General features: G+C 38.1%; 1 protein-coding gene across 1 annotated transcript; it reads left to right on the top strand.

The window, feature by feature from the left end:
• Positions 1–410: 410 nt before the first annotated feature.
• Positions 411–22267, top strand: LOC104155561 (procollagen C-endopeptidase enhancer 2-like). Its single transcript, XM_009698033.1, has 8 exons — positions 411–680; positions 3161–3416; positions 5130–5254; positions 8375–8511; positions 14362–14516; positions 18197–18280; positions 20347–20514; positions 22137–22267. Exons 1-8 carry the CDS (start codon positions 411–413, stop codon positions 22265–22267), a joined length of 1326 nt encoding a protein of 441 aa, XP_009696335.1.
• The last annotated feature ends 1221 nt before the right edge of the window (positions 22268–23488 follow it).

Genomic DNA, 23488 nt, shown 5'->3' with positions numbered 1-23488 from the left:
ATGGCAGTAAGTAGTGACTGTGATTAAGGGCCCCAGTTCACACATTTCTGTAAATGACTTATCTCCCCAAATTCAGCTAAATGTCAGCAAGGATTATTCTAACAACTGAAATCTGGAGTAGGCTCCTTGTTAAACATTCATGACCACATGGCTGAGTTTTTCCTACACAGTTTCTTACAAACTGTCATGAAACAAAACTTAGAAACTTAGTACATCTATGGGGAACAGTCTTGACCAAGATCAAGTAGGCTGAACTAATAGAAGCTAGAGAGATTAAAAACTATAATGAAATACAATTAGCTAACATAATGCAGTATAGTATAACATAGTCAGTGGTGGAGAGAAGAGAAGGAAGCATACAACACTGCACAGAATTACGCCATGAAACGGAAAACCCAAGACTTGAGGGAATGGTTGGCTGGCAGTTTGGGGTTTGGCTGCTGTGCCAGCCTCCTCTCCCTCTTGAGCGCAGGTCAGTCCCAGGTCCCGGTTCCCGCTGCCCCACTTGGGGCAGCATGAGCGAGCAGAATGCCTGGGGCTGGGACGGAGGGCCTGGAGGCTGCTATGAGCAGAGCAGCGCTGGTTTGATGTGCTCCTGGAACAAAGCTGTCACTGAGCACCCATCAGCATTACGGAGGGATAACCACTTGGCTAAATCTGAATGCATTTCTACAAGGACAGTAAAAAGACCTTTTCTTACCCCAGAATGAGCCACCTCTCACATTTCAACTTCCTTCTTCAAACTCTGAGAGGGCGTAGGTGTCCTCAAAGAAGTAATTCAAGCTGAGAAAGTAGGGAAAAACCTCATAAGCACCAACAAAACTGTTTAATCTAATATGATAGAGCAGCTTCTGCGCAACTTTCAGAAACAGAGGAAGGAAAAGGAGAAAATACTTACAGATGGGTAAATTGTAGCAAAGCTGCAAGGCACTGTAGTGGAAAATGTTGGACAATCTTAATTGTAGGTATAACAGCTTGGTCTGTCTTAAAACATGATAACCTTTAAAGGCCACCTTATTTGGATCCTGTTGTACCAGTTGGACAAATTTAGGAATAATGAGTGTTCCACCCCAAAAGAGCGTATGTTATTTTACATACATGCTTCTGGAAAAAAGGCTGTTTTAATTTAACTGCCTAAATCTGACTTTATCTGACTAACTTTACAGCCAGCATTTTTGAACTGATTTGTCTGGTCACATAGAGTTTTTAGTATAACCATAAATAACATTCAGATCTTCCGACAGGAATACCAAATTCTTTCTAGCTCTTTTTCTGTTAAAATGACCATGTCTTAATGCTTCTTAGTGATTCAGACTAGAAGACAAGTGAATACAGTAATAAGAGATTAGTTATGAGAGCAGTGATTCAAGGAGTCATATTGCTTTACAGAAGAAATATACATGTGGGTTATTTTCTGATACCAGTTACAGGGCTTGCTCACTTCAGTAGTGTGAGTTTTAAACCTAACATCTGGCTTTAAAGTTTTCTAAAACATAGTCATTGTGCTTTGGAATTTCTGGGTAAGATTAGATGAGTTTTGTGGTTTTGATGTAGTAGTAGTAGTAGTAGTGATGTACGTCAGCACAGGGGAACTGAATGCATTTTTGAGAGAACTTTGAACTTAAAGGAAAACACACTGAAACCAGCGACAGGCACTGCTGTGGGGCTGGTCAGCCAGTGTGTACGTGGGCCCTGGGCAGTTGAAAACAGCTCTTGCAAAAGTCTGTCCTGCTGCAGGATTAGTATCAGCACTGGACATAAAAGCAGCCACACAAATGAGTAACATATCTACAGCACATTTTTTCACTACATTTCAATACATCTGTATTAGTATCTTCTGTGGGTTAAGTGGTCACTTCCATCCGTAGCACTTCCATCGATACCTGACAAGGCATTTTTAACTGTTGAAACTCACAACATTAAACCACTGTTTGACAATTTCATATAGGAACAGTTTAGTTGTAGTTTATCTCAAACTGGTGTTTTAAAATGAGTCACTGTTAAGGAAGGAAAAAAATCATGAACTCTTAAATAAAGTGGCTTAAATATGGACTTACTGCAGATATATTAAGTGTGTGTTATATATTTAAAGCAGAAGATAATAGCAGTGTCTCAGTAAAATAGAACAGCTGCAATTATTTTAATAGGTAACCACACTACCAGGCTATGAATTGAATGCAGATAATTACACTCTGCCTGTCTAGGGTCCCTCTATACTTTAAAATACTGTTTCCCTTCTTCCTGTCCTGTTACATAGCATTGAGTGCTTTCTTAGAAAGTCCTCACTTCTCAGCATGCTGCTTATTCTCTTAAAAACTTGCAACTTTGTCCTAGGAAATGTTCTCATCCTTGTAAACTATTGTGCTCTCTTATTTTACATCCTTCTCAGTACTGTCGCAATGTCCATAGATGCAGACATGTAAGAAGATTTGCCCTGTCTTATGCTTCCTCAGGTGTTTCAGAAAACAAAACTCTTTTCTGTATTGAGGACACTCACTAATGGTTCTTTTGACTCTCTGTTCATAGTTTTACATATTCTTTCCAAATATAATTTGTTCACTGCAGCCTTCAAGCTAAATGTACCCACTCAAATAACTAAATATTAGGGTTGTACAGCATTAGCCGTAAAGTTTTCAATTTTATTTATACATGTAAGTCATGTGTCAGTAAAGAAAAAAATCCTTCAAATTATGAAAGTTTATGACACAAATCAGCAAGATAAGAGAGGCCATTTCATTTGCTCAAAATTGTAAATAGTTTGTCCTTTTTTTTTTAACCATGTTAATATCATCCTCCTCACCTTACTTGGTGACAAGGAGCTGCATGGCTGATTGCATACATTCAGCGGAAAATAAGAGAAACATGCCAAGCTGAACTGGGCGGTGATGGTATATAAACAACTGTATGAGTCTGGCTAGACAATACTGTGGATCAGGAAGAAGATAATGGCGACAGAGATGGCCAAAGCTTTGTTTTTATGATTGGTCCAGCATGGTTTTAAAAACCACTCTGCCTGGAGTACAGTTGACAAAAAGAGCTTGCCTGGTGAGAAGTGAAGGATATGAAAATACTCATGCAAATAGTGGCATCAGATAAATATGTGGTGTCAGTCACACTTCAAGATACATCTCTCCCTCCCTCCCTCCCTCTCTTTCTGCAGGTCCCAGAAGGAAAAGTCGTGGTTCTTTCTTTTAGATATTTAGACCTGGAAAGTGACAACTTGTGCCGATATGATTTTGTGGATATATACAATGGCCACGCCAATGGACAACGCATCGGCAGGTTCTGTGGTACTGTGAAACCAGGTGCCCTTGTATCCAACAGCAATAAAATGTTGGTGCAGATGACTTCAGATGCTAATACTGCTGGAAGTGGATTCATTGCAAAGTTTTCTGCAGCAGAACCACATGAAAGAGGTAATTAACAATTAGGTATGTGCTGAAGACAAATATAACTGTACAACTCTATGGAGAGCCACATTAATGTTTAAAAAGATGTGATGCCAGAGATATTAGGGATTGTGCTGTGCAATGTATTCATTAATTATCTTGCTTAGCAAATAGCAAAGTATAACTGTTTAGCCATCGTAGTTAATCAAAATAGTAAAGAGGAGGACTAACTATTTTAAGAGTTGCAGAAGAACTGCACCTAGTAGCAGTACAGTAATGGCTAGTCAATGAAATGGCAGATGAAATTCAATATAGATAAATGTTGCAAATAAGGGGAAAACACCTAACTTTATGTGCAGTACATTGGGCTCTGAATTGACTATTACCGCTTAGGAATGAGATCTTAGGTTTAAAATAGATAATTTATGAAAACAATAGTTGAACATCAATCCAGTGCTCAATAGGTATCAAAAAAGAAACAGAAACTTAACAATTTTTTTTAAAGGGAATAAAGACCAAACAACAACAACAACAAATTATGCCACTAAAAATCCATAATGCATCTATGTCTTGAATACTGTGTGCCACTCTGATGTTCCCATCTCAGAACAGGATATAATAAAACTATCGGAAGCAATCAGAGACAACAGGTATGATAGAGTTAAGAAACATCTTCTACTCAAAGACCAGCTGCAGAGCATGGGCGTCTTCACGCTGGAAAAGAGAAGGTCAAGGGGAGTGTAGGAGAGGGCTCTAAAGTCATGACCAATACGGAGAAAGTGAATGGGGACCACAGTCACTGTCTTTTCTAATACAAAAACCAGACGAGCAAGTGGCTACAAAGGAAAGGAGAGGGTGGTTTTTCTCAGTGAGCTGTTAAGTGGTGGAGTGCTGTGCCAGGGGACATTGTGGATTGTCAATTTCTACACTAGTTTAAAAACAATTAGAAAACCATAGGAAAGAAAAAATTGCTAGGTATTATTAAACATAAAGGCATTGCATCATGCTTGGGAAGAGCATAAACTGCAAGAGGCTGGGAGGTTACAGGGAGGTGGTATCGCCCTGCTGAGCGACTCGTTTTCAAGGCTTTTGCTGTTGGCACGATACCAGACTAGACAGGTTGTTGGGCAGATGCAGTGCCGGTGATGAGTAATTTATTAGTCCTTCCAGTTGGATCCCTGTATTGGTAACTTCTTGAAAAATATATTAACTGACTGTGACATAATAGAGTTAATTTAATAAAGAAGGTTCATAATAGTATTATGAATAAGGATTACATACCTGATGCAGCTTTGTAATTTGGGACTTGGAGAGAAGATATGGAGGAAAAAAACCCTCTCCGTTGTGGGCTCTCCACAGGCTGCAGTTCCTTCGGGAATGCCCGTCAGCCCCGGCACAGCTGCCCCACGGGCTGTGGGGATGGCTTCTCCAGCACCTGCGGCTCCTCCTCCTCCTCCGACCCTGGTGTTTGCAGGAATGTTTCTCACTCTTTTTTTTACCCCCCTCTTCATCTACATCTGGCATTTTCTGCCCTTTATTAAATATGTTTTCTCAGAGGTGCCACCAGCTGAGCTGAAGGGCTCAGCCATGTCCTGTGGTGGGGCGGCGGCAGAGGCGGCCGGAACCGGCTGGGGCCGGCCCCGTCTCCCTCACCGAGGCCCCTGCAGTGAAACCAGTGCGTTACATGGGCTGCCTGCGTCCCTGCTGCGCTCTGGTCAGCACTGTGTGCTGTACTTGCAGGGGATCAGTACTGTGGGGGACGACTGGAGAAGCCATCGGGGTCCTTCCAAACGCCCAACTGGCCGGACCGAGACTACCCCGCGGGAGTCACCTGCTCCTGGCACATCGTCGCCCCGAAGAACCAGGTGAGGCCCTGCCATCGCCCCGCCAAGCGCGGCCCACCTTCCGTTGCCTGCAAGGACTGCCTTCTCATCAACAGCCTGCTCGCACGAGGTGCTGCCTGCGTTGCACTGAAACAATAAAAACGCTGTCTGGCTGAAGTGTAAAGTTGGGCGTGTGCAAGGAGTGCAGGCACACCTACGCTCTGGTGATGCTGCCTTCCTCTCGTGTATTACCTGGCTCACTCCAGTAACTCCTGTGCTTTCTCAGCTTTGCCTGTCCTCACCTGTGCATTGATACATTCCCCTAAATTAAACTTTTTTAAGCCTCTGTGACTGGTGAGGCTTTTAAAACAGATTTTTTTTAAGATTATTTTGTTAATTAACAAAACATCATCCAAATTAAGTTAGGGCAGGTGATTATCTCAGGACCAAACATGATGATGACCAACGCTAGGTTTAAGTCTGACAACATTTGTAGCATTTTTGGTGTTGCTGCAGTTTGTTACTGAGGTACCCAGGCAGAGCTGATTGAATTTATTAAAAGCAGAAATTATTTTATTCTGCTTACAGTACAGGGAATATATTCAGATGTGTCCTGCACAGGGATTTTCAATGTACATTTCATAAAGTTTGGTTTTTATTTCATATTTTGAAGGCTCCATCTCATAACATGCTTGCTTAATTAGCCAGATGCCACCAGAGCATATGTTACTACTTTGTTAAGACCTGAAGAGATGTGACAGCAGACCAAGAGGGCTCATTTGCCACTGTTTGCCACACATGGCAAACCCAAGTGTGTTCTCTATGCTGTAGGGCTAATTTCAATCCTAGCCTCACATTTTCTGGTTGTTGCTGAGCCATCTGCTCTGTACCTTGGCAGGAAGTCTACAAATGATTGAATGTTTTTGTTGCCAAGCGTGTTTGGTAAGTTGTTTTTCTTAACCACATCCAGCTTTTTAAATTCCTCTACATTTAAAGGTGACTTTCCTCTTAATCTTCTGCTCATGACCATAATCCTCCAAATAAGAAAAGCTGCCCCAGATAAATATATTCTTCAGATCTTTCATACTTTTCCATTTACCAAGATATTTTCTCCCTTGAACTGAAGCTGTATGTCGGCTTAGTCTTTCCTGTACTCCTCTTTAATCCACATTCCTTGCTTCCTAGATACAGGTCATTTAACAATCCTATAGATAGGCAGTGATTTTTAAAACCTTATCTGTAAACGGCAGATTACTTTGGTTCTTTCCAAATATCTCTAGATAAGCCAAAAAAGTTTTCCTAAGCTTGTAGAGAAGATTTAAGAAAGGATATATAGGCATAAAAATAAGGGCATCATATCCTGTGCCTTTTGAAGATCCTGTTCCATAAATCTACAAGTTTCTGAGTATATATTTTTCATGTACTGCAACAGTGGTTGTTTGCATGCAAATGAGGTAGAATTTTGACAGTGACAAAAGCCATTTTTGAGGAAGTTGTGAATAAGCATCTCTCTTCAAGTGCACATGAAAAGCTGCTCTCTCTTCCATTTGCCAAAGTTTAGGTGCTGCTGTCTCTACTTCCCTTTCACAAGCAGGTGAGCAATAGAACAAGGCACTCTTTTGCTTCTAATATAAACCAATAATTACTTCGTTTATTACAGAAGATGGAGGAGCTTCTCATGATGGTGAAAAGCTTCTATTCTATCATGAAATACTTCTTTATTAGTGCAAAGTGCACTTAAGAACAATAGTAAAGTAGATATTATGGCCTGCTGTTTTGCCTGCTATGGAAAAATTTAGCATTTCTGCTCCCAGTTCCATTGCTTCTTTCTATACCATCTTTTTTGATCACAAGTGTATTATTCAGATGGATACTTCCATTTAAAGTGCATTTTTTCATCATGACAACAAGGTTTTTGAAACAAGCCTGTTACTCATCTCTGAAACCAAGTCCCCCTACGTTACTCATACTTTATGGGAAACAAAATGATGCCTTACACATCCAGATAGTGCAAAAGCATATCCAGGCAAAACTAAGACATCAGATGATAACAGGCTATCATTACTATGCATGTAGAACAAGATCATTTTTACTATGTCAGTAAATCAAATAAAATGCATGCAATGTACGAATGACCCCTTTTTCTTTATACAGTCTGAAAAGATTTAATACCATCTTTGTTTGAAACAGACCTTTAAAGAGGAATCCTGCATATCTACAATCAGCACAATTCAGTTTTGTCATTCGAGCCTCATTTGTGCTATTTATTGGAAGGTGATTTAAATACTGCTGTGCTTCACATGAATAAGCAATCTACATGCATATATTACCTCTGTTTCAATCATGCAGTTATGTTTTCCTTCCTTGCTATACACAACTGACAGAATCATACTGCAGGACTTTGTTTCAGAGCAGTAAATTCCATTTCTGTTTTCTTGTCCATTGTTTTTCTTTCTTAAGTAGAAAAGTCCATAAATACAAGTCATGTTAGAGATAATAGCATCAGTACTGGAAATACCAGAGTTATACTAGTTCTCACTTATGACTTGTAAAGCCCCAACATTTATGGAAATCCTGTATGGAAACACAATTCCTTTAACAACTTACTTTCTCTTGGTTTTAGTCTTACTATTTACTAATGTTCTTTCTAGCAATATTTTTGTTTCTGACCTTTTTATTTCTATATCAAGTAAACACAGCATTGGAAACCGCAGTAATTCAAACACTGCTGTTAACGAAGTCAGTGAAATGGCTCTTGCCAAGTTTGCCCTTGCTTTTTCTTTAGGGTATCTTGAACGATATAATGACACTAACAGCCCCTTTTCTGTGGTTTAGATTTGTTACAGTTATTTTAAAAGCAACATATCACCTAACACGAACTACCCTGCTTTCATTCACTTGTAAAAATAACTTTATCAGAAGTTATTTGCATATGTTTGAGAACAAAATGTTTTATAGAATCGAGTCATACGTTGAACTATTTGTTGGAGAGAAGTCACATGGATTAAAATACTTTACTCCACAGTTAAGTGGATTAAGGACTTTTCCTTTATGGAAAGAAAAATTAATTAGTACTTGATATGAAGAGGTCACTTACTGTAAGAAGCACTAATAAATTCTGCATATCAAAACTTTAATGAGTTATTTACACTTTCCTTGCAGCTAATAGAGTTAAAGTTTGAGAAGTTTGATGTGGAGAGAGACAACTACTGCAGATACGACTATGTTGCAGTGTTTAATGGTGGGGAAATCAATGATGCCAAAAGAATTGGGAAGTACTGTGGAGACAGCCCACCAGCGTAAGTAACTTTCTTGAATTCTGAACTTCACTACCATGTCCCATTTTGCAAACAGTTTTATACTAGGCTTCTGAAAGATTTTTATTCTTTTTAAATTAAATATGATATTTTTTACCTCTAAGTGAACTTCTAGGAGTTGCTTAGTATCTTGTCTCTCCCTAGGTTTTCTCTTTTCTCTCTCCCTCCATGACTAGCCCTGGCTCCAACCCGTGTTCTCTCCTGTCCCTCAAGCCTCATGAGAGCACTGTCTAATAATACCAATATTGGTGCTATTTATATTGGTATAACACACTATTGATACTGGTATAATACCAATATTAATGGTAGCTGAACACTAACATCACTTAATACATACGTTTTGATTATAGATACTGAAGTACAAGGATCCAGCTGAACTGTCTAGCCCCTTGGCTCGTCACTCACTTTATCTGACTCATTTCCCCCTCAGCCACTTCCCTTCTGCTGGTTCCCTGGCTGCTCCTTGTGTCACTGCTCACAATCTCTTCCATCTGTCCCAAGGCACATTCTGCCATGGCACAGACTGTTTTCCTGAGCATGCTGAGTAGCACAGCAGACCTTCACCAGCTTTGCTATCAAATTGCAGCCCCCAAACCTCCTCAACACCCCCCCAACTCACCTATCACCCAAAATACAACCCATCACCCCAAGCCTCCCACTCCCAAAAACCACCCCCAACCCAGCCAGTGGCACTATAACTATATAATCAGGTCTAGCAATAGTGGATCATAATTATTCCTCAAAAAAGTGTAAAGTTTTCTAGGTAAGGCTAGTAATTTTTAGCTCTCCTTTCCCATTGTGCCTCTTCCATGAAGCTTCTTAAAGCTGAGTAGCTTGAGAAGATGAAGAGGATTCATTTTGTTTCAAGAAATACCAGCTATAAAAAAAAAAAAATACATGGAGGTGTATAACTAGACTTAAGTCTCAGAAGTGGCAGCTAGTTTGATTCCCAGGAGCAACAAATTGCGGTACAGGGCGAGGAGGTGCATGTCTCAGTCTTTCTAAGCATAGCTTGCTAGACTGAGATTTACTATGAGGGGGTTTTGTGATTTTTTTGTTTGGTTGAGTTTTTTAAGGTTATGTAGTATACTCTCAGGAGATGAGAGGGGAGGCAGACATTCTGTAGGACTCTTTAAAAGGAGTCTTTTTAAAGGTTTTTCTTCTCCATGTAGCAGCTATGCAATAGCATGACAGTGCTAGAAATGAGAGTAAGCTTAGGCCTATGGAAATGTATTAGAAATTCAGCAAGAATTTAATTAAGGGTAGGGCTGCACCTGAAATATATTAACTTCAGTTTCCTTTAGCCACCTTAGGCCTTTGGTCTTGAGTTACACTTTTCTTTTTTCTTTCTTTTTTTTTTTCCAATTTGAAAGTTTCTACATGAAGATATTTCTTTTCAGGCCCCCTACTTGTAGTAAAGTTAAAAAAGCTGCTGTGTAAAAAGATACTGATAACAGAGTCTTATGGGTAAGATTGTTCTTTAAGTGCTAGGTAATTCAGGCCACTAAAATGATGCCAGAGGCTAAATTCTAGTTGTAGTTACATACATAATCAGTTCCTTGTTTTCAGGAAAAACTTCACTAGCAAAAGTAAACTATCTTTCCATATTGCCTCCAACCCAAAGGCTGTGAGATGCAGGGAGATTCTGCAACGCAGAGTTAGTATGGAGTCCTCAAGGCAAGGAGGTGTGTTAGAAATCTTGGTCGTTCACTTCCACCTCTTTGCCAAATGACATTCAGAATTTTTCCATTTTTACCTCATGTATGTATTCATAGTAAAGCGACTTCATACTTTATAGCTTAGAACTCTACGTGGAAACTGAGATTGTTACCTTGCAGTGCTGTGGCACTTGGAGTGACTGCAGATGAACTGAATGGGTCTCCAAATGGGTGATATGTTTCTTTAACCTGAATGTTGTAAGCATCTGTATATATTAAATAACAAATCAACATCATCTGAAGTAAAAATACCTTCCCAGAGGGAATTCTATTGCAAACACTCCTCTTTCTTTAAACACAATAAAAAAAGCAACCAGCAGATGACAGACGTTAGTTACATTCCTTAATACTTGATCACCAGACAGACAGGTATTTTATTGATGAGCATAGCATGAGAACCTCCTTGTGACTTTGCAGATCCATCCCTTACAACTCAACAGTTACTGTTGAACAGTAAGGTATTTACCTTCAAGCTACTGTAAAAAAACCTCAAACCTAACAGAATCTTCTATTAGAAACACTTAAGTAGCGATGTTCCATACAAATACCTTCAGTTCCTACCATGGGTGTTTTGTTGTACACAAGTTGGATCCAAAGTGCTGGAGCAAATGGACTTGCTTCCTAGCTGAACAGAGTTTAATCCAGAAGCATGATTAGAGTGTAGTTTGACTCACTCCATGTAAGTTGAGACATTTCAGACCTTTTCCAACTGAGGTAAGAACTGAACTCCACAAGATTTTGTCCTTCCCTTGGTTCTCGGAATGCGGCAGTGAACACCACCCCTTACAGATGAGGCTAATGGCCTCCAGTCCCTGGGACTTAGCTGCCTCTTTCCAGCTAAAACCTAGTTCAGCCGTGCAAGGACATTTTGCACTGTCAGGATCTGGTCTTGGCTGACAGGACAGTGTAAAATGAAGAAGTGCCAGTTAGACCCTGAGAGGTAACCAGGAGTAGCTTCCTAAACCACCTCTCAACTGTGGCTTGGCATCTATCCCCACAGCAAGTCAAAGCTGTAGATTGGTCTGCCAAACCCTAGTGGGCTTCAAAATATAGACATTTTAGTATGGACTTTGTGCAACAGGCAAATAAGGGCAGAATACTGGGCTCAGACCTAGGCCACATAGCTTAGAGATGAGATTTGCTGTTACAGAACGTTAGAAGTGTCCTGAAAGCCAATTTTAGGATAGCATTGCTTCCTAACCGGAGATCCAATATAGAGCTTGAACACAGTCACTTTCCCTTGCAAACTGTATATAGGCAGTTTCTGTATCCAGTGAAAGGGCAAAAGTATGGCTCTTGGGGATTTTCGCAGAATCACAGAATTGCAGAATCACAGAATGGTCAGGGAAGGGAGCTCTGGAGATCATCCAGTCCAACCCATATGCCAAAGCACGTTCACCTACAGCAAGTTGCACAGGATCACATCCAGGCGGGTTTGGAATATCTCCAGAGAAGGAGACTCCCCAGCCTCTCTGGGCAGCCTGTTCCAGTGCTCTGTCACCCTCAAAGCACAGAAGTTCTCCCCCATTTTCAGATGCAACTTCCTGAGTTTCAGTTTGTGCCCATTGCCCCTTAACTTGTTGCTGGGCACCACTGAAGAGTCTGGCCCCATCCTCTTCACACCCGCCCTTAAAGGTATTTATAAGTATTGATGAGATCTCTTCTCAATCTTCTCTTCTCCAGGCTGAACAGACCCAGTTCCCTCAGCCCTTCCTCATAAGGGAGATGCTCAAGTCCCCTGATCATCTTTGTTGCCCTTCCAGTAGTTCATTGTCTTTCTTGAACTGGAGAGCCCAGAACTGGACACAGCACTCCAGACGTGGCCTCACCAGATCAGAGCAGAGGGGGAGGAGAACCTCCCTCAACCTGCTGGTCACACTCTTCATAATGCACCCGAAGATACCATTGGCCTTCTTGGCCACAAGGGTACCGTGCTGGCTCATGGGCAACTTGTCGTCCACCAGGACCCCCAGGTCTTTCTCTACTGAGCTGTCCTCCAGCAGGTGAACCCCCAGCCTGTACTGGTGCGTGGGGTTATTCCTCCCTAGGTGCAGGACCCTACACTTGCCCTTGTTGAACCTCATCAGGTTCCTCTCCACCCAACTCTCCAGCCTGCCCAGGTCTCACTGAATGGCAGTGCAGCCTCCTGGTGTATCAGCCACTCCTCCAGTTCTGATCACGACCCTCTGAGCTCTGCCATTCAGCCAGTTCTCAATCTGCCTCACTGTCCACTCATCTAGCCCACACTTCTTGACCTTACCTTTGAGGATGTTATGGGAGACAGTGTCAAACGCCTTGCTGAAGGAATTTTCCACTAGCTCTGCAGAATTCTCATCATAATTTATCAGCTGGGTTCAGAAAACCAGCAAGAACAAGATCAGTGTTGTGAAAGAACCAGAAATCATGGTTTGTAAACTGAATTGTGAAGGAAGCCTTCTATAAAGAGTATTAGTTGTGTGTCTGACACTGTAATTATGCAAGGTGGAGCTCATTAACCAGCAGATACAGATAACGTAACATGGCATTCTGTGACAGAAACAGTATACCTCAGAAGTATGAATAAAGTGGATACCTTGAACTCATTTCCTAGTTGCAGAGCTCAGTTCAGATCCAACTGCAGACCAGCAAGCATACAGTGTAACCAGATACCTGATTCCTAAACACAATTATTATGATACATAAATGAATAGTATACCTAATACAATTTATTAGCAAAAGTAATTACTCACCCCCTGCCCCCCCCCGCCACCTCTCAGACAAAAAGCCTTCCTTAAAAAGATAGGATACACAGACTAGGTTGGATTTTTCAGACTTGGTGTTGCAGTCCTGGTGTTCAGGAAGCAGAACAAAGCTCTCGGGCAGCCGATAATCAGGGTCCTCCTACGTCCACAGCCTGTGTCAATACTGCGGCAAGAAAAGTGTAATCTGTGCAACTACCGCGGGATCTGTGAATCTACAGAATTCCAGATAAGCAGGCACTTACTTTTTGTTATGTCAGATTCAGCCATCAGAGTAAACTGATTTCTGAAACACCTGCCAAAAAGCTGGGAGATGATCACAAGTTTTTACTTCAAAGGCCTGATTGAGTGTTTTGAAGAACTCCTGCTCATGAACTCTGTCAGACTTGCTGGGAAGAAACAACACAGTCATTTTAGTTAAACTCTATCTTAAAACCACTTTTCTATTTTGCTCTCTCCTCACAAAGATTCTTTTGCCGCTGTATTTATTTTTCTTCCTCTTTCCAAAAACTGTGGTTTTGCTTGAAAAATTTGTGTTACTAATTATTAATGAATATTGATACAAGGTCTATGGAAAGTTTGAAAGAATGATGGAAGTGCTGCTTTGGCTAGACTTGCATTCCATATGGTTTTCTCTAACGGTAGTTGTGAATGAAGTCTCATCGCACTACATCCACATCCAGAGGCAGTTAGTGTCATGGAAGGTACTATGCAGTTTATGAACTGAAAAAATAATACACTGAACAGTGCTTGTTCATCACATTTCAAATCCTAAGAAACTAACTCCATTAGCTCTCCATTAGATCTTCAAGATATTGGTAATAAATATCAAATCATTGACAAAAACTGAGCCCACAGAAATAATAACCCAAAACATTTCCTTTTAAGTGTTTTGGTTAAAGAATCACAGAATCCAACATTGAATTCATTTTCTTAAGACCCTCCAAATGCATAATATGTTTTTCTTTAAACAAAACAAATTCAAAAACCCCAAACATTTACTTACCTCCACTACCTACTGAGGATTTCTTCAATGTATTTTTCCACTGTGTTAATCTAGCCCCTACCCTTCCACAGAAGTGAAGTCTGCAATGAAGTCACACAGAAGAATTCAAAGATACTCATATTGACATAACCTTCAGGAATCAGAGGTTTAGATGATTCATCAGAATGGGTTTCACGCTCCAAACACCAGTGGCTGACATGCCAGCGAAGAAACATGTATTTCAGTATTAGTCTGGGGGAAGATTCTGTATTCAGACCAATAATTAAAGTGAAGTGCGGTCTCTTCTTTTTTGTGAGAAGAATGCTAGTAATGCTTTTTGGCTCTGACATTCAAAACAATGGAAATACTTTGTTTTCTTTTTCTATTTCAGGCCTATTCTATCTGAGAGAAATGAGTTGCTCATACAGTTTTTGTCTGATTTAAGCTTAACAGCTGATGGTTTCATTGGCCATTATAAATTTAGACCAAAAAAGTTACCCACAACTACAGTTCCGCCTACTACCACAACAGTCCCTCCTACCTCAGGTAAGTTTTACTGGCTTTATTTTATTTCTTAGAAAAATAAATTATTCCAGGATAAGGAGAGGGTTAAGGAAAAATGTAATAGAATGTATATTAAAAATTACAGTTTTATGGTCTATTAGTATTTCAGATGTTGAGGGAATGAATTAAAATTAATATACTCAAGGGAGAATCAACTTAACATTATTAAAAAGAAATCTATCCAGGTGAGAATTCAGTGCAACAGTAACTCACTCCAGCTGAGAGAATTTTCCTGTCTCTTCTCAATTTTTGACAGTTAACTAGCAAATTCCATAGAAGAATGGATGAACAAAATTCTTTTCTATAAGAAGTTCTAAGTATTTCAAGAAATAGTTTTATTTAAAGGAACTCTTTCTTCTATACAAGTTAATATGTAAAAATCTGACCGTATTTTTCTTGATATAGTTATTAAGATCAAGCAAAATTGGCATGGAAGCCACCTGAGTCCTCATCAGATTCTGTTGACACCCTGTCAATACGACACTCTCCGAGAATTATTTTGATTTTAAAAAATTCAGGGATTGGAACTTACAAAGAAGTATGTCACACTAAAAATAAGTTTCCTTTTATATTTAAGACCAGACAGCGTATACGAAAGATCAGAGGAGGATTCCTCTGAAGGTATTGCCAAAACTACCTCATTACTGAGATACTGAGGGGATAAATTCTTACAATTTCCATAACCTGATTGTGAGAGATACAAGATACAGTTATAGCAGAAAACAGAATTATTTATGATGTTTTTGCCACACATAACCGGATTTGTACTTAAAATGCATCAAAAGTCAAGACAGCAATGGCCTGTCAGCATTTCAGGAAACCAAGAAGCTGTGGTACTTAAATACTGATAATGAAAGGTACTTAAAATAGATTAAAATAAGCATTATGAAAATGAAATCATAATAACCTATAAATCATTCTGATGTGACTGCTACTCTAATAATAATTCAGCTCTTGTTCATTATAAAGCACTTCTTAATGAAGTTTTAGTTCAAACACTTGGTCTCAACTAATCCAAGCTGTCAGACATCTCTTGCTGCATTTGTGTTCAGTGTTTTGCCATTGAGTTTTGCTCTGTGAGCTGTTTGTGTGTGCACATGCAAGAGAGGTGTGCTTTACTAATTAATTCCAAATAATTTTTTATGACAACATCAGTGTTAGAAAATAAAAACAATGCAAAGTCATCTGAGGGAGAACAACAGAGGGAACGTGTTCATAAGGACTTGTCAGGCAGACAGAAAAAAGAAGTCCTTTCAATGTCTGATCAGTTACTCATCGTGTAGGCATTTCTGCTCTTAAAAACAAACCAAAGCACACCAAACTTCTACAGTTTAGTTAAATTTCTGATCAATCATTTGCATTCAGAAGTGTCTAGTTCAAACAGACTTAGCTTATTATCTTGCAAATCAGAGCTGTTCAAACTTGCACAGAGCTCCAGGCATTAATAAAATATTTAACTGTAGTAGGCACTTTCAAGAATTACCTCAGTCTCTATCTTACATAAAAATACTAGTACTCAAAGAAATAAATGCTATACATTAATAAAATAATGAAGACTAATGCAATACATATGGTTAAGTAATTGATTTTCTTATTTCATTGGATCAAGTCATGCATTTGTCTGTCAATATGGCTACATGGAGAATGGTAGGCAACTAAACTTTTAATTCAGTTCTTCTCCAATCCATATTTTGCTAAAATACCTTAATTGTCCATACAAACAATAGGCAGCCTCTACTGATAAATCATAGCAAAGTTAGTCACCAACCAAAAGTTACTAAACTCCAAAGTAAACCTTGAAATGTTAGCACAAAAAAAACTCCTGAAAGGACCAAACAAGATATTCTGTAATGCATAATCTCAGTTGTAAATTTAGAAAAATCAAGAGCACCTCAATAAATTTTTGGCAGCTACCATACTGGCATGCACCTGTGATTCATCTCCCTGCTACATTTCTTATCTTCCTACTATGGACACTGAATTGAAAGACTCAAGAACATTAAATTCTTAGTTTCTGTTGTGCTGCCTGTAGCACCGAGATAGGAGGTACTTGCCTGACTTAGCAACTGACACAGTGAGCCAGAAAACTAATTAAATGGCATGGCACCCTGCCAAGCACTAACTGTAATTTGAAACAATAATTTGAAAAATTATCATTTAGTTTAAAGTTCTAGGAGCTGAATATAGAGTATTATTTCTACATTGTATTCTAAACAGAAGTCACTTTATAAAAAGCAACTCAGCATATAATTAAAAATATTTTTAGAAATACACAGTGGTAGGAAAGAACTATGCAGACACATCACGGCAGCAGAAGTGATGGCAGTGGGTATTTCACTCCCATGACCGTGTAGGTCTGACTGCAGGACTGAGGCTACATCATACAGAATATGACTAGATACGTCCCCATTGACACACTAACTTGCTCTTCTTTACTTGTGGAAGGCGTTTAACTTTCTGAAGAGTCTCACTGAATACCAGTCATGTGAAGACTGAAAAAAAAACCCACAAACAAACCATCTGAAATCAATGAAAAATATGGGGTCCAATTTTTAACCTTTGGATTTGAAAGGCAAAACAATGAGTATGCAGATCTTCTAACAGTTGTGGGAAAACGAAGTAATTTTAATGCCATTCAGCTGAATCTCAGAAACTTGGAAAATTATAAAAAGAATCAATTCATTCAATTAAAGAGAAGTACAAGTATAAATTACTGATTGGAAAATTAGTTCTTTTCAGAAAGTATAGACTCAATAAAACTTCTGCAAAATGCTCCATTCTAAAGAAAGTAAAAAACTGTAAAGATATTCTTCACAACTAATTTAGTTTTTCTTGGAAATCAGGGTTATATAGGGATTTGTGTTTTTTTAAATCTGTCCGTCTCAGCTCCATGTTTCCAATAATTACGATGTTACTGACCAATTCCAAACAAATTTGAAAAGGACAAAAAAGCCTTAAAAATACTGCATCCACACACGTTACATAGAAAGAGTTAGCTGAGTAAAGTGCAGAGATTATTAACATCCACCCAAGGAGCAAAAACATACAAAGTGTATTCACTTGTTTATAAACAAAGCATTCCATTTCAGAAAGGAAATGTCCATTCCTAATATTAAAGAGAGACTTCAAATATTATGTTATGTTTCCAAATGTCACCACTGTAAACTGTACAGTACTATAGGTCATGAAGCTACGTGAAAAATTTAGGAAAAAAGCCAGGAATTTGAACTCTCATCTCTTCCATCACAGTACAGTACTTTCAGACAAAAGGCCACCCCCTCCTTCTGAAGTGTTATTGTAATATCATGATACTTTAAGTGTACTGCTAGGGCTGTATGGCAACAGGCAACAACACTATAAGTTACACATTTAAGATCACACTGCAATCAAATGTAAATTGTCTGTAACATCCCATTCTAATAAGGTCACTAGAACCAACACGTAGCTGTGATACGCATGAAAAGATGATCATTGGCAGTGATGGCACAGAAAAGGAATATTGTTATTGTGGTGTTCATCCCTTGCAATACCAGATCTAGTTAATTTATACATCAGGATTATTCATTTTTCTTGTTGGTTTTTTTTTTTTTTTAAACATACTGCTTTGCATTTGTATCGAATACCTCATTTCAATTTCAATTTACTTTTTGCTCTTCAAAAAGTTGTGAAACCTACGGTTGCCCTGTGCCAGCAAAAGTGTAAGAGGAGTGGGACTCTCGAAAGCAATTATTGTTCAAGTAATTTCGGTAAGGAAACAAAGTTTGTTTCTTTTTAATTATTCACTTGGCACTGTGTTTTTAGACTCATAGGAATTTTACCAGATGTAGTTCTGAGTTACCATTAATATATAGGCTATATTTTTACACCGTCTTATGTGTGTATCTGACATTAGCATCTGTGTTTCACTCAATACATTCTTGGAGATATTCCGAAATAGGCACTGCACATATGTCTGAACCAAACATCCTTGCTCAATCTGAAAAGCAAATGACAATGTAAGACAACCTGCTACAGGAAAGTATTGATTCAACTACTGTATTGTCATCTCATTTGTCTGTAACCAGCCAATACACAATTTATGCTGTACCTGCTGACTTGAACAACTCAGTTTATAGACTTCCAAAATATTTTTAAAAGAAATTAGAAGGCATGGAAGCTCACAAGCACTGCTTTCCGTACATAGACACAAACCACTAAGGAAGAATGGTGTCTGCTGTATATTTGGATGGCATTGTCACTGCTGATAATGCAATTAAATGTTTCAGAGTATTTTTCCATAGTAATACTGGAAGCTTTTTTAATCCCCTATAACATGCCTAAAAATTTGATGGGACAACTTTCCCCTCTGCCCCCCTTTTTGTTTGTTTGAATCTAACTCTCTCTAACTTTATAGCTAATCCCATGAGATTTGAGGAAATCTGCTGTTTCAGCAATGTGGGGGCAGCTTTGCATCATTTTGCTAGAAAAACAGTTGAGGGCTGTGGCTGTACCCTAAAGCAGAATGGAGTCACTGCAGCATGACCCCTTACCACTCTTGACCATCAGCCTGTTTTAATTTGCAACCAGTACAGGCTGGACCAAGACGAAAAGCAGGTAGGAGAAAAACCAAACCAAACCAAACCAAAAAACCCCCCGTCTCTTACTGACCAGACTTCAGCTCTTGAGGTTGATGGTAAATGACACAATATAAAACTTTTTCCTCTAGCATCAGGGTAACAAATCATATTCTCCTCTCTTACCTTCTGTCAAATACTTGAAATTTTTCAGTCTTTTGCAAGGCAGGAGTAAGAGTAAAAATTTTTTTATATACTGCTGTGAATGCAAGTTTACCCTAAGGTAAGAACAGAAAGTGTGCTGTTTGTAGAGTATGATTTATTCTAAATTTATTTGCTGACTTTATGAATTTAGAAAATAAAAGCTATTTCTCTTTCATCATGCATTTGATTTTTACTGTTTCTAGAAACATAACTGCAATACTCAGCATTTTAACATCTACAGTTCTCTTTTAATTGAACTTGAACATTCCTATTTAAATAAAAGCTCTGGATTCAAGGAAGATAATGCACAAATTTACAAACGCCTAACCCAAAATGTGGATTATGCAGATTTGTAAAATAAATCTGGCTGCAAGTACTTGATAACCGAGGATCTAATTGATCCTAAGATAGAATCGATTATTTACAAAAGGTGATCTGAGAAGAAAAAAAATGGTTAATACCATTTACTATTCCCTTTTGATAAATAAAGATGGCCTACAAATTAATCTAGTCATTCTAGGAAAAAAAATGGTATCTTTATTTTCATACTGAGAGGTCTTTGGGAGATATGATGGTCTAATCTGTAGTCTAAATTTAGCTGAAATCAGCAAATTCATATCAGTGTCAAGCCTCAGATAGATCAAAATCTAGCTCCTAGGGCATTAACTATTCCCTGCTACTCATTTAAGAGTGTCAGAGAGATGGGAATTCAGCTTTTGGCTAGAACGTTTTCAATTCAACTTCGCCACTGTTCTAAAATTAGTCATTAAAAGTAGTATCAAATTGTACTGGTTAATTGAAATTATCAAAACCTAGAACTGGGCTTGCAAGAGACTGATATATTCTAGAACAGTTTTATATTTGGTGCCACTAAAATTTGTCAGTAGTCAGTTATCTATTACAGGTGATACTCACAATTTTAGTAACTGTTTCCAGTATTGTTTGTTTCCTGATTATAGATTTATATATTTACTCAGTTTTTATGATGCCTCAAAATTTATGTCTAAAAATAATAATAAAAATGTACCAAATGTATCAAATGTCTTTTCTTCTAGTAATAACTGGAACTGTAATCACAGCAATAACACGGGCTGGCAGTCTGCATGCAACAATATCCATCATTAATGTATATAAGGAGGGAAATTTAGCAATTCAACAAGCCGGGAAGAGTATGAGTGCCAAGATTATTGTTGTATGTAAGCAGTGTCCTCTCATCAGAAGAGGTAAGTACACAAAAATAACTGCTTTGTGTGTTTATAAAAGACAACAGTTTTGAAAACTGTTATTTGAAATATGACCACAAAAATCAGTAAAATTACAGCAATTGTTTCTGTACTCAGCAACTAATATTATAATCAATTTAAGATAAAAATAACTAGTTTTCCAGGTTTATATTGCATTTTTCAGTTTTACTTATAAAGGATTAGACTCACTTAGATCAAAGAAGTTTGAAAAACTTTTTTTTTTTTTTTTAAAACTCACATGATGCTAAGTAAAATCTGATTTGGTTCTCTCAAATGAAGCTCAGTTGGATTTTGGTTTTATGTGTACTTATTTTGGAGCTAGTTTACATACACAGTTATTTAGAAGGGAAAAAAATCAGCATGCTAAACCTAGAAGAGCAGTATGTCACAGCAAATGACAAAATTCAACACACTCCCCTCTTGCTTCTCTCCTGTATATATTTACACCTTTAGTGTAGAAATACTAGTAATATTAAGCCCACTCTGTATCTGCAAACAGCCAGTATTTCTATAGCGATCTTAAACAGTATTATACAGAGATCAACCAAGATAATTTCCAGTTAAATGTAACAAGGGCTACCTATATGGTGTTATAAGGAATACTGAGACTATTTTTCATTGAAGTAACAAAGTCAAAAATAAAAGAGTTTTCAGCTCTGCCTCCTGAGTAAAGAGGTAGAACAGAAGAACATAAATGGAACCATAGCAAGAAACAGTCAAAATAATTTAATAAGCATCAAAATAACGCTGACAACATTCAGAATACTACTGGTATTTAAGCATATTAATTCAAAGTGGGCAGTACCAAAGTGAAAAATCCTTGTCAGAAACTAGCTTTTGCTTTTACCTTTAGTTCTCAGGAAACTAGACATCTAAGAGATATAATAATATCCTTTGTTGGTGGAACAAATTGTCTCCTTTTAGGCAGACTTCTGTTTCTCATCCTAAATCTCCATTCACTATTTAATAGCTATTATTTAGCATCTAAACTTTTCTGCTTATACCTCTGTAATACCACTCCTTCCAGCCTAAGGCCCTGCAAACCCCTAACCCTTCTAAGCCATAAAAATATGCAAATCCATCTGATTTTTCCAAAGCCAGAGCTTATCACACATCAAGCCCACCTTGCTTGCCTGACTGCCTCTATATATATCTAGAAAATATTTATGTCTTTGGGGGAGGAAAAGGGAATGAAAAGATTTAAGTGCATTATCCTACAAGCTGAGCAAATGAGAAAATATTCAAAATGAATGAGACACATTCCACTTTGGGTGTTAGTAGCTAAGTTATCCAGTGTTTATACTGCATTTCTAATGTCTTTTGGACTTATTTCGACAGTCTACTTTTAAGGAATATCTCATATATTTGATTATGTAGCAGATACTTAGCTATGTATTTACTTGACTTTTATGTAACTGTACTTTATTGCATAACAAGCATGGCAAAGATGGGAAAGGAAGTATATGCTTTAGGTAGGAAAGAAAAAACGTTACAAGGCATTGGTAACAGAGTGCAAACAAATAGAGACCACAGGTAAAGAACTATACTTACCAAATCACGTCCTGGATTTCTGTCTGGTAATCTCATCCTCTCCTTTGTAGGTTTAAACTACATCATCATGGGCCAGGTAGAAGAAGATGGTAGAGGCAAAGTCTTTCCCAACAGCTTTGTCATGAGCTTTAAGACTAAGAACTCAAAGATCCTAAATGCCTTGAAAAACAAAACATGTTAAAACTAAACTCTGCAGCTGCATTCTATCATCTCTCTTGAAAAATAATTCTCACTTAGTATAAGTCATGAAAATACAGCTGACTGTCAACACTAAGACCATGCTCACCCTTTCTTCCCTCCCATCCACCTAAGCACACCCTGGCACAAAGTGGTACTCATTACATGTACAAGACGAGAACAGATCCTCCTAAGTCTTAAAGCTGAAGATTTGCAGCACAGCCATCTGATCTCTGACATACCAAATTCCAATTACTTGGAAGCTGTTAATTTATAATTGTCCAATTTTTTAAGGAGTGTGTATGTAAAATAAGAATTCTAAGTGCAATATTTATAGTAACTCATTTTAACTTAGCTTATTCTCTAAAGTTGTTTTATTACATGGATTTCTGCATTATTATCTGTGCTTAATAAAATATTTTCAAGATTAAATCATAGACCAACTAGTTATTCATTATGTATAAAGTGGGGCAGGCTAAACATAGAAACTCTTTTTTGATCATTTACATGCTTCTGATGGTTTGGGTCTTGCATAGTACAACTGACACTACACTTCCTTGCTGATTAAGGGCCTGAATTGCCTTCCACTGAAGTCAGTGAATCATTGTTTTGAATAGGAACTGGATTTACTCTTCAAAGAATTACACAACTGTAGAACAGCACCATGCCTTTCTCTACTGATGACTGTAACAGAATTACTAAATGTCACTATTAAATTCCGTAAGGTAATTGGGGAGGAGGAAGGCAAGAATTAATATGGTGCACATGCAAATAGTTTAAATTTTTGTCTCTACTGTGAAAGGATGGACAATACAGCAATGCTCAGTCTGGCACCAGTATTGTAAACAGTAGCCTGTCTAATTTATTTCATTCCTATATGCAAAAGGTTGAAGAAGTAGCTATTTTGAGAATAAGGGAAGGAACAGACTGGAAGCAGTTAGACAATGTTACAACGTTAAGAGATCTTTCACAGGTCTGTCTGTTGTATACAGTTACTTGTTACTCTGAAACTGAAAGGCTACAACGAAAGATGGAGAAATAGAAACAGATCGTTAGTAAAGATTAAGACTGAGAATTTGAAGAACATTTTGGTCAAAAGCAGGTATGAAATACATGCTTTTCAAACTGGCTAAAACTTGAATACTAATAAAAATTACAGGGATGAAACAGAATCTAAGATCCCTTTAAGTATTTGTTTTCTTCGTATATAAATGCCATACCAGAG

This window comes from Cariama cristata, unplaced genomic scaffold (assembly GCF_000690535.1).
Source record: "Cariama cristata isolate BGI_N322 unplaced genomic scaffold, ASM69053v1 scaffold41983, whole genome shotgun sequence".
Classification (NCBI taxonomy): Eukaryota; Metazoa; Chordata; class Aves; order Cariamiformes; family Cariamidae; genus Cariama; species Cariama cristata.
This window is presented reverse-complemented; position numbering and strand designations above follow the sequence as displayed.

What these genes read in the sequence shown, in the direction of transcription:
- LOC104155561 (XM_009698033.1), top strand. Translation starts at nt 411, where the DNA reads ATGGTTGGCTGGCAGTTTGGGGTTTGGCTGCTGTGCCAGCCTCCTCTC. An exon ending in TGTGGAGACAGCCCACCAGC is followed by an intron (nt 8,512 to 14,361) that starts GTAAGTAACTTT and finishes TTTCTATTTCAG; the next exon opens with GCCTATTCTATCTGAGAGAA. An exon ending in TTATTGTTCAAGTAATTTCG is followed by an intron (nt 18,281 to 20,346) that starts GTAAGGAAACAA and finishes CTTTTCTTCTAG; the next exon opens with TAATAACTGGAACTGTAATC.